The 13,114-nt window shown below is 38.2% G+C and overlaps 2 protein-coding genes across 5 annotated transcripts in view; one reads left to right on the top strand and one right to left on the bottom strand.

The window, feature by feature from the left end:
- Window positions 1–1,031: 1,031 nt before the first annotated feature.
- Window positions 1,032–3,457, bottom strand: LOC128682445 (uncharacterized). Its single transcript, XM_053767123.1, has 5 exons — window positions 3,268–3,457; window positions 2,977–3,065; window positions 2,520–2,644; window positions 1,886–1,962; window positions 1,032–1,184 (listed from the first exon to the last, which is right to left on the bottom strand). The coding sequence occupies exons 1-5, from the start codon at window positions 3,341–3,343 to the stop codon at window positions 1,063–1,065; spliced, it is 489 nt and encodes a 162-aa protein (XP_053623098.1). The 5' UTR covers window positions 3,344–3,457; the 3' UTR covers window positions 1,032–1,062.
- A 200-nt stretch (window positions 3,458–3,657) lies between these two features.
- The window catches only part of dsh (dishevelled), a 31,552-nt gene continuing 22,095 nt past the window's right edge, over window positions 3,658–13,114 (top strand). For all 4 annotated transcript variants that reach the window (XR_008406115.2, XR_008406116.2, XM_053767110.2 and 1 more), the window contains exons 1-4: window positions 3,658–4,622; window positions 6,067–6,238; window positions 7,272–7,445; window positions 12,821–12,966. Coding sequence is in view for 2 of the 4 variants with exons in the window: in XM_053767110.2 (XP_053623085.1) it covers window positions 3,738–4,622; window positions 6,067–6,238; window positions 7,272–7,445; window positions 12,821–12,966 (1,377 nt within the window). In the remaining 2 variants the exon portion in view is untranslated. The remainder of the gene's footprint in view (window positions 4,623–6,066; window positions 6,239–7,271; window positions 7,446–12,820; window positions 12,967–13,114) is intronic.

Raw genomic sequence — 13,114 nt, 5'->3', positions numbered from 1 at the left:
ACAACTCTGTATCCAATAGCAGAAAGCAGAGGGAATCCCAAAACTCAATCCTTATCAAATCATCAAAAATATCAAAGCCATATAAATATAGTATAATACAGACATATAACACTTATAAAATTATGTATTGAAATATATAAATAGAATATACATATACGTATAATACACAATAATACATATATATATATATATATATACATATGCTTATAAATATAACCAAAATTATGTATAATCATACAGTGGCGGGATTCCCCACAACTCTGTATCCAATAGCAGAAAGCAGAGGGAATCCCAAAACTCAATCCTTATCAAATCATCAAAAATATCAAAGCCATATAAATATAGTATAATACAGACATATAACACTTATAAAATTATGTATTGAAATATATAAATAGAATAAACATATACGTATAATACACAATAATACATATATATATATATATACATATACTTATAAATATAACCAAAATTATGTATAATCATACAGTGGCGGGATTCCCCACAACTCTGTATCCAATAGCAGAAAACCGAGGGAATCCCAAAACTTGATCCTTACATGGCAAAATGTAAAGAAATGATAACTTTTTGAGCCCCCATATTTTAATATTTAGCCCCCCCAAAAAAAAAAAAAGTAGGTAGGTACCTACTAAGATAGACAACCCTATTAGACAAAAAACTTATCTCACCTCTGGTTCTCATTGAGGGTCCCGCAAAAATCGATATATACATAAGTAGGTACGAAGAGCGTAGTGGTTAGCATAATCATCACAAATATATGAAATAATTTTACATCTGTGTTAAGTAATCATCAAATCTAGTGCCCATATCACAGATTATGTATAATAATCCGCGTGGATTCCCATGAGAACTGTACTCTTTCTTGAAAAATGTACCCTACTCATACTACTATACCTACCTACATCTCAATGAAGGTTTAGTGGGTAAGGTAAAGATTGAAAGGGTACCTAAGTAACAAACTTAGTATTGCTGTAATCATTGGGATAATAATTTTAAAAAAATATTTTAAGTATAAAAAAAACTATTATTTTTTATTATTTTTCAATTATGCGGAATATTTTCTTTGTCCGTGCACTGTAGCAGAGACCAGAGAGCTTCGCTGTCTTCCGTCTTCGTGTCTATGGAAAAGGGCTTCAAAATTTTGCGGGCAGAGTTCTTAATATCTGTTCATACTAGTTAAGGATTTGTTAATAAAATTTATTACTATGTTTCGTTAGTAGTGGACTAGTAAATAATCACAACGTCATTATGCCAGCGGTTCCCTGTTTTAATGCATACAATTTTATGTCATAATTTAACATGGCATACTTTTACTTATCATTATAATAGTTACGCACAATATTAATTTGGCATAATGTTTTGGGCACAATTTGTTTTACGCATAACTACCATAAGCATAACAATTTTTAAGTATAATATTCTAAAGCATATTGGCGGCTTACGGGTGGCCCAAGGGCCAAGCCGCCGCACCCTAACCTACTGCTACACTATAGCTTTATGCAAATCAAAATTATGGTAAAATACATTATTTAAATGTATTTTACCATAATTAATTAAATGCCTAAACTATAATTATGCTTATTGAAAAGGTATGCCAAAAAACAAGTATGTCAAAAAAATATATGCCTAACTCGTTAAACTAAATTAAATTAGGTGATAAAATTTATGCGAAAAAACGGGATCCCTATGTCAGCTCCACACTGTCGCCGAACTCAGACACATGCCCACATGAACGCGTGAACATTGCGTAGTTAGTATGAGTGGTTTCATTTACTGCAATGAAAAACCAGCAATGTATACCGAATCTGTCAGGAAAGTTTGCAGTTTTACTTAGAGAAGTATATATATATTATGAAAAGGATACACCCTTTCGCGACATTTGGCGGCGCGACGAAATCAAAGCGTATACCGGTCAATTCTTTGGCTATTTGATACATTTCCCTGAAAATAAACATATGTACAGTCAGCAACAAAATAATATCATCATCTGATGTAGTCAAAATCAAAGTCAAGATCTGAAAAATAGAATCATATAATTATGTGCTTCATAATATTGTTGCCAGCAGTCAGATTGTTCAAAATATGTTACTATAATTGTTGATTCATATTTATATGAGTCAGGGGCCGTCTTTAACAAACAATGTGTGACAATATATGCGGGGACGAGGTAGACAAGTGGAGACTGTTCAAATTCAAAATTCTTTATTCAATTTAGGATGATATACATCACTTATTGACGTCAAAATTATGTTATTTATTACATCCCTTTATTTTTAGCTGAATTGGCTAATATGGTTAAGTTAGAATGGGGTTCTGTTATTATGTATGAGGTGACTAGGCCTAGACAGCTAATAGATAGATAAAAATATTTATTTGTTCATCATACATTCCAAAAAAAATATTATATGCCCAAATTAATTATTACCTCTGCATATAGTTCCGTAAATGGGTAATTTAATATGATATTTACTGTACTCAGATATGTTTCTTCTACTCACTTTGCATTTTGCAGTCTGTTCTGATCACTGTCAGCTATGGACAACTTGGATTCAAATGCAGCACACACCCTGTCAAGCTCCCCGCCTCTTCTTGACAGTTCTGCCAGACGGGCTGTCAACTCTGACTGGAAAATTAAAATTAAATTATCTATTAATATATTTACACTTTCTTTTATGTACATAATTGTGTCATTAATAAACACACCTCGAATGAAAGAGACAGATTGAGTTCCAAAAATATGTGAAAGCTCAAAGGAAAAATCATTCCAATAAAAGAATTCTTTGTTTTAGACAAAAGTCCATATTGGGAAAACAGGGCTTATCTAAAATGAATAATTTTATGTAAACACATCTGCGTCCATCCTCTCGTCTATGAGCTGACTCTGTTGGATCTCTCTCTCATCCGCCATCAAAATAATCAAGTTTGTTGTCAAAAGATATGTAGGTAGGTACTAACATTCAACTTAATTTCATGAGCCAAATTGGTCTCCAACTCTGTCTTCTTCTTGCAAGCATTTAAATGTCGTTGCTCGTTTTCGATTTTTTCTGAAAAAAAAAAAAAAGAAAATAAAACATACAAAGTTGTGAACATCTACTGGGCAGATTGAAAGAAAAAAGTAAAATTTAACCGTGACTAACATGTACGGCACTTATAAGGAAATTCCAATGGGATCGAACTATTCGTAACCCTGATCACTAATCTAAAAACGTGAAAATATAAACACGATGTATTTTGATATTTATTTACCATCTACTTTGGCGCAAAATGAATCTAATTGTTCGGAAATTGATAGAAACCACGGGTCTTTAATATCTACACCCATCTTTGTAATCACTGATTGAGTAAAATCACAACAAATCAATTAATTTAAAACTGCACTGCAAAACTACACTACAACCGTAGAAATTCAAATCAAAACAAACATCACAGTCCTATGTCACAGTCGCACAAACATATTTGATCGTGACAGTGACATTTTTTAATGAATGATATGTAATGAATGGACGACTGCATGGCATATAAAGCCGGACATTCACATCGAATCCGATTATTCGATTTATTCTACAAAAAGATCTATTCTAATCATTCATTTCTTCAAGGCGATAGTGCTGCCAGAGGCTGTCATTTCATGGAACTATTTATTATCGCCATTTTTGTGATGGCGGCCGATATTTATAGATTGTGAAGTGTTGTTATTAAATAATAAATGTATTAAAATGGAAGAAACAAAAGTTATATACTACATAGACGATGAGGAGACCCCATATTTAGTGAAAATACCAATATCTCCTGAAAAAGTGACTTTATTGGACTTCAAAAATCAGTTGAATCGGCCAAACTATAAATTTTTCTTCAAATCAATGGACGATGATTTTGGTGTAGTGAAAGAAGAGATAGTGGACGATAACGCACATCTGCCGTGCTTCAATGGTCGCGTGGTGTCATGGCTCGTGTCTGCCGAGGGTTCAAACCCATCGGACGGGGCATCACAGTGCACTGACAGCAACGCAGGGAAAGGCAAGCAAAACAACCATGGAGCTCCGACAGCACCGCTTACAAGGGATACCTGTACCGATACAGACAGTACCATCAGTTCTAGACCTGGGCACAGAGCCTCCTGCGACAAATACAAGTACAGAGGCCTGAGAATCAATGGACATTCGAAATACGCGAACCACGGCTTGGAATATGAGACTGCATCTGTTTTAAGTTCAGATTTGGACTCCACCAGCTTGTTTGATAGTCAATCTGAGATAACGACGACTACAGGGAGGCATACGAACGCATCAGTCGACCGTGCACTAACTGAATGTAGCAGTGTTTCTCATTTGCAAGTTAGTTCTCGAAAGAGGCCACAAAGACGGAGGAAAAGACCTCAAGTGATGTCAAGAACCTCCTCCTACTCATCAATAACAGATTCTACAATGTCTATGCATATTATAACTGTGACTTTGAACATGGATACAGTGAATTTCTTAGGAATTTCCATAGTGGGGCAGTCAAACAAGGGAGGCGATGGTGGGATCTACGTAGGAAGTATTATGAAGGGTGGTGCTGTTGCTTTGGATGGACGGATAGAGCCTGGTGATATGATACTGCAGGTATTTCCTTCACCAACTCTTTTATTTCTCATCATCTGTTTCTAGTTTTGTTTGTGATGAAGAGAAACCCATGGTCCAAAGACATCTTTAAATTGAAGATTTGGTGGTGATTTTATGACAATCTGCCAGCCTGACGTCAATACTTTTAGCGAATAATGTTGCCTATTAGCTGTCAAGACTATTCTTATATCTGTTACGTCATACTACATACTAGAGACCCGCGCTGGTTATGCTTCGCACAAGTGCATTATTTTAAGCATATATATATATATATATATATATATATATATACTCAAAACTTTCTCTTGATGATTCAACTCTATCTATTAAAAAACCTGCATCAAAATCTGTTGTCCAGTTTTAAAGATCTAAGCATATATAGAAACAGACAATGGGAAGCAACTTTGTTTAACACAGTCTATATTGGCCACCCGATTCCAAACTATTACTAGGGCAGAAACCACACACAAATTACCTTCATCTATAACTACACTAATATAAAGATACAAGATTCATATGTTTGTAATAAACAAGCTTGATTCAAGGCAGAAGTTAATAGACATTTTTGGCGTGCTAAATAAACCTTGTCATGGTTTTAATCAGGCTAGATTTTGATGAGATTGCATTCCAGCATATAGTTAAAGACCCAAGTTCAAACAAGATACTTTTTTATAGATTCCTAGACCCAGAGTCAGGGAATATGAGGTGAATTATGTGAAAGTTAAACGATAAACACACTCAATATATATTTTGTAGCAGACAGAGCTGCAGGAAACAGCCAGTAATAATAAAAATATTTTACTGAACAGGATGTGACTCCTTTATATCTGATTGAGATCACACTCATTTCGTTGTCGCACTGATCAATCATTTTGACAAATGCCTGTGTCAAGTAATTCAGAGAAATGTTCTACAGTTCATTATTTTGATTGTCACCCTATATATAGTACTAGGTGCGCCCTGGTGCTTCGCTCCCATGGGAATTTCGGGATAAAAAGTAAACTTATTTTTATATTTACTGCTCAATACTGCGAAAAACTTCTGTTAAACCCTACTATTATATATTATAAATGCGAAAAAATGTTGAGGATGTATGTGTGTATGTTTGTTACTCTTTCACGCAAAATCTACTTGACGATTGTTATGAAATTTGGTTAGAACTGGTTATAACCTGGAATAACAAATAGGGTACTTCTCTCTAGGGAATTTCGGAATTATCTACTGATAATTGAGTGTCAGCTGAAGACTTATAATAATAATAGCCTGTTATTCCAAGCTTCATCTTAATTTTTAAAAAAGCTTTACATTTCCCAGCTTTTTCTGCCTTATAGCAAAGTGTTAGATTGTGTCTGGCAACCCTAACATTTTGTTCATGCAGCATTTTTTTAGTAGCGTTATAGTCGCATCAGGCCACAAGTATTAATTAGTTAGCAAACAATTGCAGGTGAACGATGTCAACTTCGAAGACATGACGAACGACGAGGCTGTGCGGGTGCTGCGCGAGGTGGTGCAGAAGCCAGGGCCCATCAAGCTGGTGGTAGCCAAGTGCTGGGACCCCAACCCCAAGGGGTACTTTACTATACCCCGGACTGAACCTGTGAGGCCCATCGACCCAGGTATTTTAATATGTGCTTCTTGAGTGTGCTATTGTTAACACTGGTGTCAGATTTTATTCAAGTCGCCTTGAGGCATCTGACACGACTTTTACGACTACCTTCGAAATCTAGCGGCATGTAGTGAAGTGCACACTAACAAATTTAAATTGTCAATCTGTGTGCGGGTTTCTTTGTAGGTTTTATTTTGTATTCTAATATATAAAAATTGTAATCCTGCACGATTATTGTCAACAAGAATAAGAAAATTGATGTCACTCTCTTCAAAATGATATACGTGTCGTCTTGTTGCTGAGAAATACTCTGCTTATATTTGTTTAAATACGCGGTTTCATTACCTAGTATATTAGGTGATCCCTCATGATGTTATCCTACACTGGAAGTATTAAAGGAACGGGACAATGAAGGAATTACTATGAAAATTGACATAATGAATGACATTGGTATACGAAGTGATGTAGTAACATGTAGGATTTGAATCTGGGAGCTTTGGATTATGAGAGGGACAGTCTTAAATTCTGGACCAAGTACTATTATTATTTTATTTTAGTTTTTACTAGCTTTAGCCCGCGGCTTTGCCCGCGTTTCCCACGGCAACAGTTAGTTAATATTTCGGGACGAAACATACTCTATTACCTTCTCTGTACTTCACACTACATGTTCGCAAAATTTCAATATATAATTTTTTCAAATTTTACAAAAATAATTAATCTGTACTGTGGTAATGTCAATTTTATGAATGACTAGATGTGGCCCGGGGCTTCGCTCCCGTGGGAATTTTGAGATAAAATATATGATGCCTATAGCAATCTTAGATAATGTACCTTTCTAACGGTGAAAGAATTTTCGAAGTCGGTTCAGTAGTTTCGGAGATTACCCGCCTCAAACATACAAACTCACAAACGCTTACCTCTTTATAATAATAGTATAGATTGGTCTTGGAAATTCCTCGAGAAAATTGTCGGATCGTAATGACATCGCGATCCGATGATAATATTTGTTTGGACAATTGTTATAATTATAATGAATATTGGAGGTGCGTGGGTGGCGCACACGGCGGCGCTGCGCGAGGCGTACCCGCCGCCGCCGCCGTCGCTGTCGGCGCTGCCGGGCGCCGGCGCCGCCTCCGACGCCGGCGCCGGCGACGCGCCGCTCTCCGTCAACATGGACATGGCGCTCGTCGTCAGGGCCATGCTGAGGCCCGACTCCGGTGACTCCACATTTTTATATTTATGTGGGATGGAGGCTCAGAGTAAAAATCAAATTAGGCAGCACTTTTTATTTAACAAAAAAAAAACACCTTAGAATCACGTCTTAGCGCTTTCGCCCGAATCCGCCATTATTCTATTTCCACTTCCGTCCCTTTCACTCCTACATCCCTCTCTCTCACTCACTCCGTTCCATTTCCCACACTCGGCCATCCTGCTCTCTTGTCTGTCCTCAGACAATCATCATCTTATATTCCCCACACATCCTATTTACTCTACTTAAATTAAATACAATTGAAACAAAACTAATTACATTCTCTATACATAGAGAAAGATAAGAACTTATATCGATAGTAGTGTTATATTTAACCGATAACATTTTTAATTTTGACAGGAAAAATAAAATAGTTAAACACTTTATACAATGCAAATGCAACTGACATTTCAACAATGTTGACTAAATTTAATTCTAGACTAAGCAGTAAAAACCATATATCAGTCTGTGTAGTATACACTATTTACTTAGGATGCTAACCTGCAAATACTTAAAATTAAATATAAACTTTCATACCATACATCATCACACATACATCATTATCACCAATCATACAAACCTGTTAGTTCAATCCTGAATGGGCCATCTCTTCATGTGGTCTGCGGCACTGGATGTACGGTTAGGCCCTTCTGTCGAATCATCGTCCTTTTCGACTTCATACCTATCTCTTCCATTTATTCTGGTAACCCGATAAGGCCCTAGGAACTTGGCCTTCAACTTCAGCCCAGATCCAAACTGAGTCCGCTTTATCGCCACCAGGTCGCCTATCTCATACTTCTGACTCTCCTTTCTCCTCTTGTTAAAATACTTTCTGTTTTCCTCTTGGACGGCTACTATCTGTTGTTTTGCCTTTTGGCGTAATTCTTCTCTGTTTTCATCATATTGTTTAGCAGTTTCCTCCTGCAGTAATTTCAATATCTCTAAATCTTCTTTACATTTCATCTTAGTACCAATAAGTAAGTGAAATGGTGTAGTATTTATGCTTCTTTGAAAAGTACTATTGAGTGCTCTTTGCACTCTGCTTACATGCTTATACCATGCTCCAGGACCTTCGATACACAGCTTGGTAAGCATTGGTATAATAATCCTATGTATTCTCTCAACTTGTCCGTTACCACGGGGTATACCAGTTGTAATTGTTATATGTTGGATATTCTCTTCCTTACAGTAGTCTTGAAACTCCCGACTGGTAAATGCTGTTCCTCTATCCGAAATGATCCTACTTGGATTCCCAAAAACTTGTTGGTGTATTCTCAATTTATTCAGGGTCTCTGCACTAGATGTGGTTTTGGTGGGAAACAACCATACAAATTTTGTAAAGGCATCAATTACCGTTAGAATGTAGTTGTATTGTTTTTGGGTTCCTGTCAATGGTCCAACATGGTCTATGTGCAGGGTATCCAATGGAATACTTTCCTTCTCTATAGGGTGCAGGAATCCCTCCTGCTTTCCTTCCTTCCTTGTTGCGAGGAGACACGGTATACAAGCCACTACAAATTCTTCCAATTTTCTATCTAAATCCTTAATATAGTAATCTTGTAATATGAGTTCTTTCATCTTCTTCTTGGAAAAGTGACCATTACTGTGAGTTCTCATTATTATCTCCTTTTCAAAGTGCTTAGGTATAACCAACAGCTTTCCTGGTCCTTTGTATAAGAGACCACCATCCAATGTATAATCCTTATAAGTTTTTTCAGTTAATATATCCTTGATTGCTTTTAATCCTTCGTCTTGATCCTGAGCTTGCTTTATTTGATCTCTTAGGCAGATAATAGTGGCCACATACGGGTTGCGGCTGAGGGCATCAGCATGGGGCATCTTTTCTCCAGCTCTATGCTCTATTTCAAAGTCATACTCATTTAACATCATCACCCATCGAGCCACTTTAGCAGTGAGATCCTTCTTCATCAGAGTTTGCTGAAAAGCTTTACAATCTGTTATTAATTTGAATCGCACACCATATAGATAGTGTCTAAACTTTTTAATACTTTCAACTATTGCTAATGCCTCCAATTCATAGCTGGAATATCTACTTTGTGCATCATTATTCTTACGACTCATATACTGAACTGGATGCAAACCCGTGGGATGGTGTTGCATTAAAATAGCTGATATTGCAATGTGAGAGGCATCAGTATGTAGCTCTGTCTTCAACTTAGGGTTAAATATCTTTAAAACTGGACCAGAAGTTAACTTTTGCTTTAATGAGTTAAAGGCAATCCATTGTTGTTCATCAAATACAAAGTTTATGTCTTTCTTTAACAAGTCATTCAAGGGTTTAGCTATAATAGCATAGTTTTCTATATATTTTCTAAAGTAGGAGGTCAATCCTAAGAAACTTTTGATTTGCTTACCATTTCTTGGTTCAGGAAACTTCATGACAGCGTCAATCTTTTCAGTAGTAGGACGTACTTCACCATCTTTGATAACATGTCCTAAATACTCAATCTCTTTTTGCAATATCTTAGCCTTCTTCCAATTGATTTGCAAGCCATACTGCTCTGCAATTTCCAATACCTGACTCAATCGTTGTAGACCTTGTACCTCATTTTCCGCTGGAATTATAATGTCATCGATGAAGATCATCATAATTTTTTGAGATAACAGCTCCCTGAAGATAATATTGACAAATCGCATGAAATATTTTGGACTAATGGAAAGGCCAAACGGAGCTCTCAAAAACTCAAACTGTCCATGATGAGTCACAAATGAGGTATAAGGGACTGACTCTTTACTTATCTTCAAATGGAAAAAACCATTTTTCAAATCTAGCACGCTGAACACCTTGGCCTGAGCCAGTCTATCAATCAAATCATCTATAATGGGAAGGGGATACTCATCTTTCACAATCTTAGTGTTTAACTGCCGATAGTCGACACAAACACGAGTTGTACCATCTTTTTTCTTCACTAGCACCAGAGGACTAGAATATTCTGAATAACTTACTTGAACAATACCATCTCTGAGCCATTCATTAACTTGCTCTTCTACAATACCTTGCTCAGCACAGGAAAGCCTCCGTGGACGATGTGTTACCGGCACATCATCCTTCAACACAATTTTGAGCTCGAGTGGCGCCTCCTTCACTTGAACAGGATTATAACTATCTATGCACTTAAATGCCTCTTGTTTCACCACTGGATCATGGATATGTTCCAGTAATGAGTCAACTTCACCTGTAAAACAATTAACATTAGCTAACCACTCATTCTCATCTTTGAATATGTTTACACATCCATCGCTCATTAACACTGTCACTCTTCTCAAAAACTCATGACCTATAATTATATCATAAGGCATAAAGTCTCTACGTATGACCTGGAATGTAACACCGTTGTAACACTGCCCATCAATCGTAATATTTATCGTGATTTTGCCCAGAGATCGCACTCGTGAATGTCCAAGTCCGGTTAACATTAGGCCGCCGCCAACATAGCACTCAGATGGTCGTACCATAGCGTATAAGTCCGTGGAGATGAGGTTCACATCACTACCAGAGTCTATGAGAGCGTCGGAGCCGTAACTCTCGTTAATTAACACACGTTTTATAGGTTTTCCGTCGTAATTCTTGTTCGCAACTTGTTTAGAATCTTTGTTTACATTCATCATGACACCCGCAAAGTCCAAGTTTGATTTTGACATTTCATCGACACATTCCCTGTCATGGCTGCCGCAACACTCGTGCTGATTGGCTAATGGCGTTTCCGTCGTTCCGAACATGGCCGCGCGTTGTTTTACCGACGCAACTGGAGCTGCATTCCGGTTGGTGCGAACCTGCGCCTGACCGGATACGGGTTGTTTCACTGCCGCCGATGTTGTAGCCATGTTCCGGTGCGACGTCATACTGCTACTTCCGCCCACCGATGCCGACGCTGCCGTTGTCGTTGCGGAAGTACAACGGGGACCAATATGGCCGAACTGATTACACTTAAAACACTTAGGTCCATTTGGGCACTGAGACGACACATGATTTCGTTGACCGCAATTGTAGCATCGGCGAAAGGTCGACGTTGTTGATGCTCCTTTCTTTACAGCGACTTCAGCACGGCAATCAGCCTTCATCTTCTCATATATTGCTAATTTCTCCTTGAGGACGCCATATGTAGTCACGCCATATAAAATAATTTTATTCGCTTGAGTGTCTTGAATTCCGTCTATGATGTACTGTATAGCTACATAATCCGGGAATTTAGCGCGCTTTCCGTATTCTTTCATAATGAGCATATACTGCAAAAACGTCTCGTCTTTATTTTTTTTCCTCGCAGCCATAATTTCGTGCATTTCTTTGGAGTTAGTAACGTCGGGAAACTCTTTTAATAGGGCTGCTTTCAACTCTTCGTAGGATCTAAATACTTTTTCTGATTTTAACCATAGCGCCGCTGTACCGCACAGTGACCTACGGGCCATAATCAACTTTTGTTGGGCATTCCAACCAAACACTGCTGCATTGTCTTCAATGTCCTGCGCCCATTTGGTGGACGAGTACGCCTTGTCTTCGCCGTTATAAGGAGCAATACTCCCATCGAAATATTGGAAAGCAGTCATAGGTAAGGAGGCCTGGGAGACCGTGGATTCGCCGTCTTTTGTCATCGTCGTCGCTCTCGTCTTTATAATATCGTCGTTTTCCGTCGTTTCGTAGTAATCTTCGTCGTAGTCGTCGTCGTCTTGACCGCGCGCCGCACCCACCATAACCACGTTGCGTCTTTCAATTTCGGTTATGCGCGCCGGCCGCCGGTGATAACTTCGTCTTCACAGGATCTTATTCGTCTTCTTCTTACTCCAAGCACATCCCGGACGAGCCCCCAAAATTTGTGGGATGGAGGCTCAGAGTAAAAATCAAATTAGGCAGCACTTTTTATTTAACAAAAAAAAAACACCTTAGAATCACGTCTTAGCGCTTTCGCCCGAATCCGCCATTATTCTATTTCCACTTCCGTCCCTTTCACTCCTACATCCCTCTCTCTCACTCACTCCGTTCCATTTCCCACATTTATTAAATTTTATTGTTTCAATTAAAAACATGCTCGTAAACAAATGGTGAAATTAATCTATAATACATAAAAGAAGACGCTGAATGACTGACAGACATATCAACGCACAGCCCAAACCGCTGGGTCTAGAAACTTCAAATTGAGCACGTAGGTTCCTTATGTGAAGAAAATTCATCCTCTAAAGGGGATTAAAGTTTGTATGGGGAAACCAGATTAGTTAGAATATAAATATTTCACTGAAGGGAAAATCATGCGGGCGAAGCCGCGGTCAAAAGCTAATCAAGTAATATCATCAAAGTAAGAAAATATATATATATGTTTCATCGTCCAGGTCTGGAGATCCGCGACAGGATGTGGCTCAAGATCACGATACCGAACGCGTTTATCGGCGCTGACGTGGTGGACTGGGTCCTGCAGCACGTGAGCGGAGTCGCTGACAGGCGAGACGCCAGGAAGTACGCCGCGCACATGCTCAAGGTGAGACTGCGCTCCGACGGGCCGAGGCTGAGAATGCAACCTGAATAATGCTCACGTGGCAGTTTCTCAAGGTCAACGAATGCTGGGCTCTGACGCTCCAAGTTGAAGGTCAGTGTCAGTGGCTGAGGAAGCAGCAGAGACAGCACAG

Source organism: Plodia interpunctella, chromosome 30 (assembly GCF_027563975.2).
Source record: "Plodia interpunctella isolate USDA-ARS_2022_Savannah chromosome 30, ilPloInte3.2, whole genome shotgun sequence".
NCBI classification, from domain to species: domain Eukaryota; kingdom Metazoa; phylum Arthropoda; class Insecta; order Lepidoptera; family Pyralidae; genus Plodia; species Plodia interpunctella.
Note: the sequence above shows the minus strand (reverse complement) of the source record. Positions and strands in the feature narration are given on the sequence as shown.

What these genes read in the sequence shown, in the direction of transcription:
- LOC128682445 (XM_053767123.1), bottom strand. Translation starts at nt 3,343, where the DNA reads ATGGGTGTAGATATTAAAGACCCGTGGTTTCTATCAATTTCCGAACAA. An exon ending in CTCATGAAATTAAGTTGAAT is followed by an intron (nt 2,645 to 2,976) that starts GTTAGTACCTAC and finishes TTAATTTTCCAG; the next exon opens with TCAGAGTTGACAGCCCGTCT. An exon ending in GCCAAATGTCGCGAAAGGGT is followed by an intron (nt 1,185 to 1,885) that starts GTATCCTTTTCA and finishes TAGTATGAACAG; the next exon opens with ATATTAAGAACTCTGCCCGC.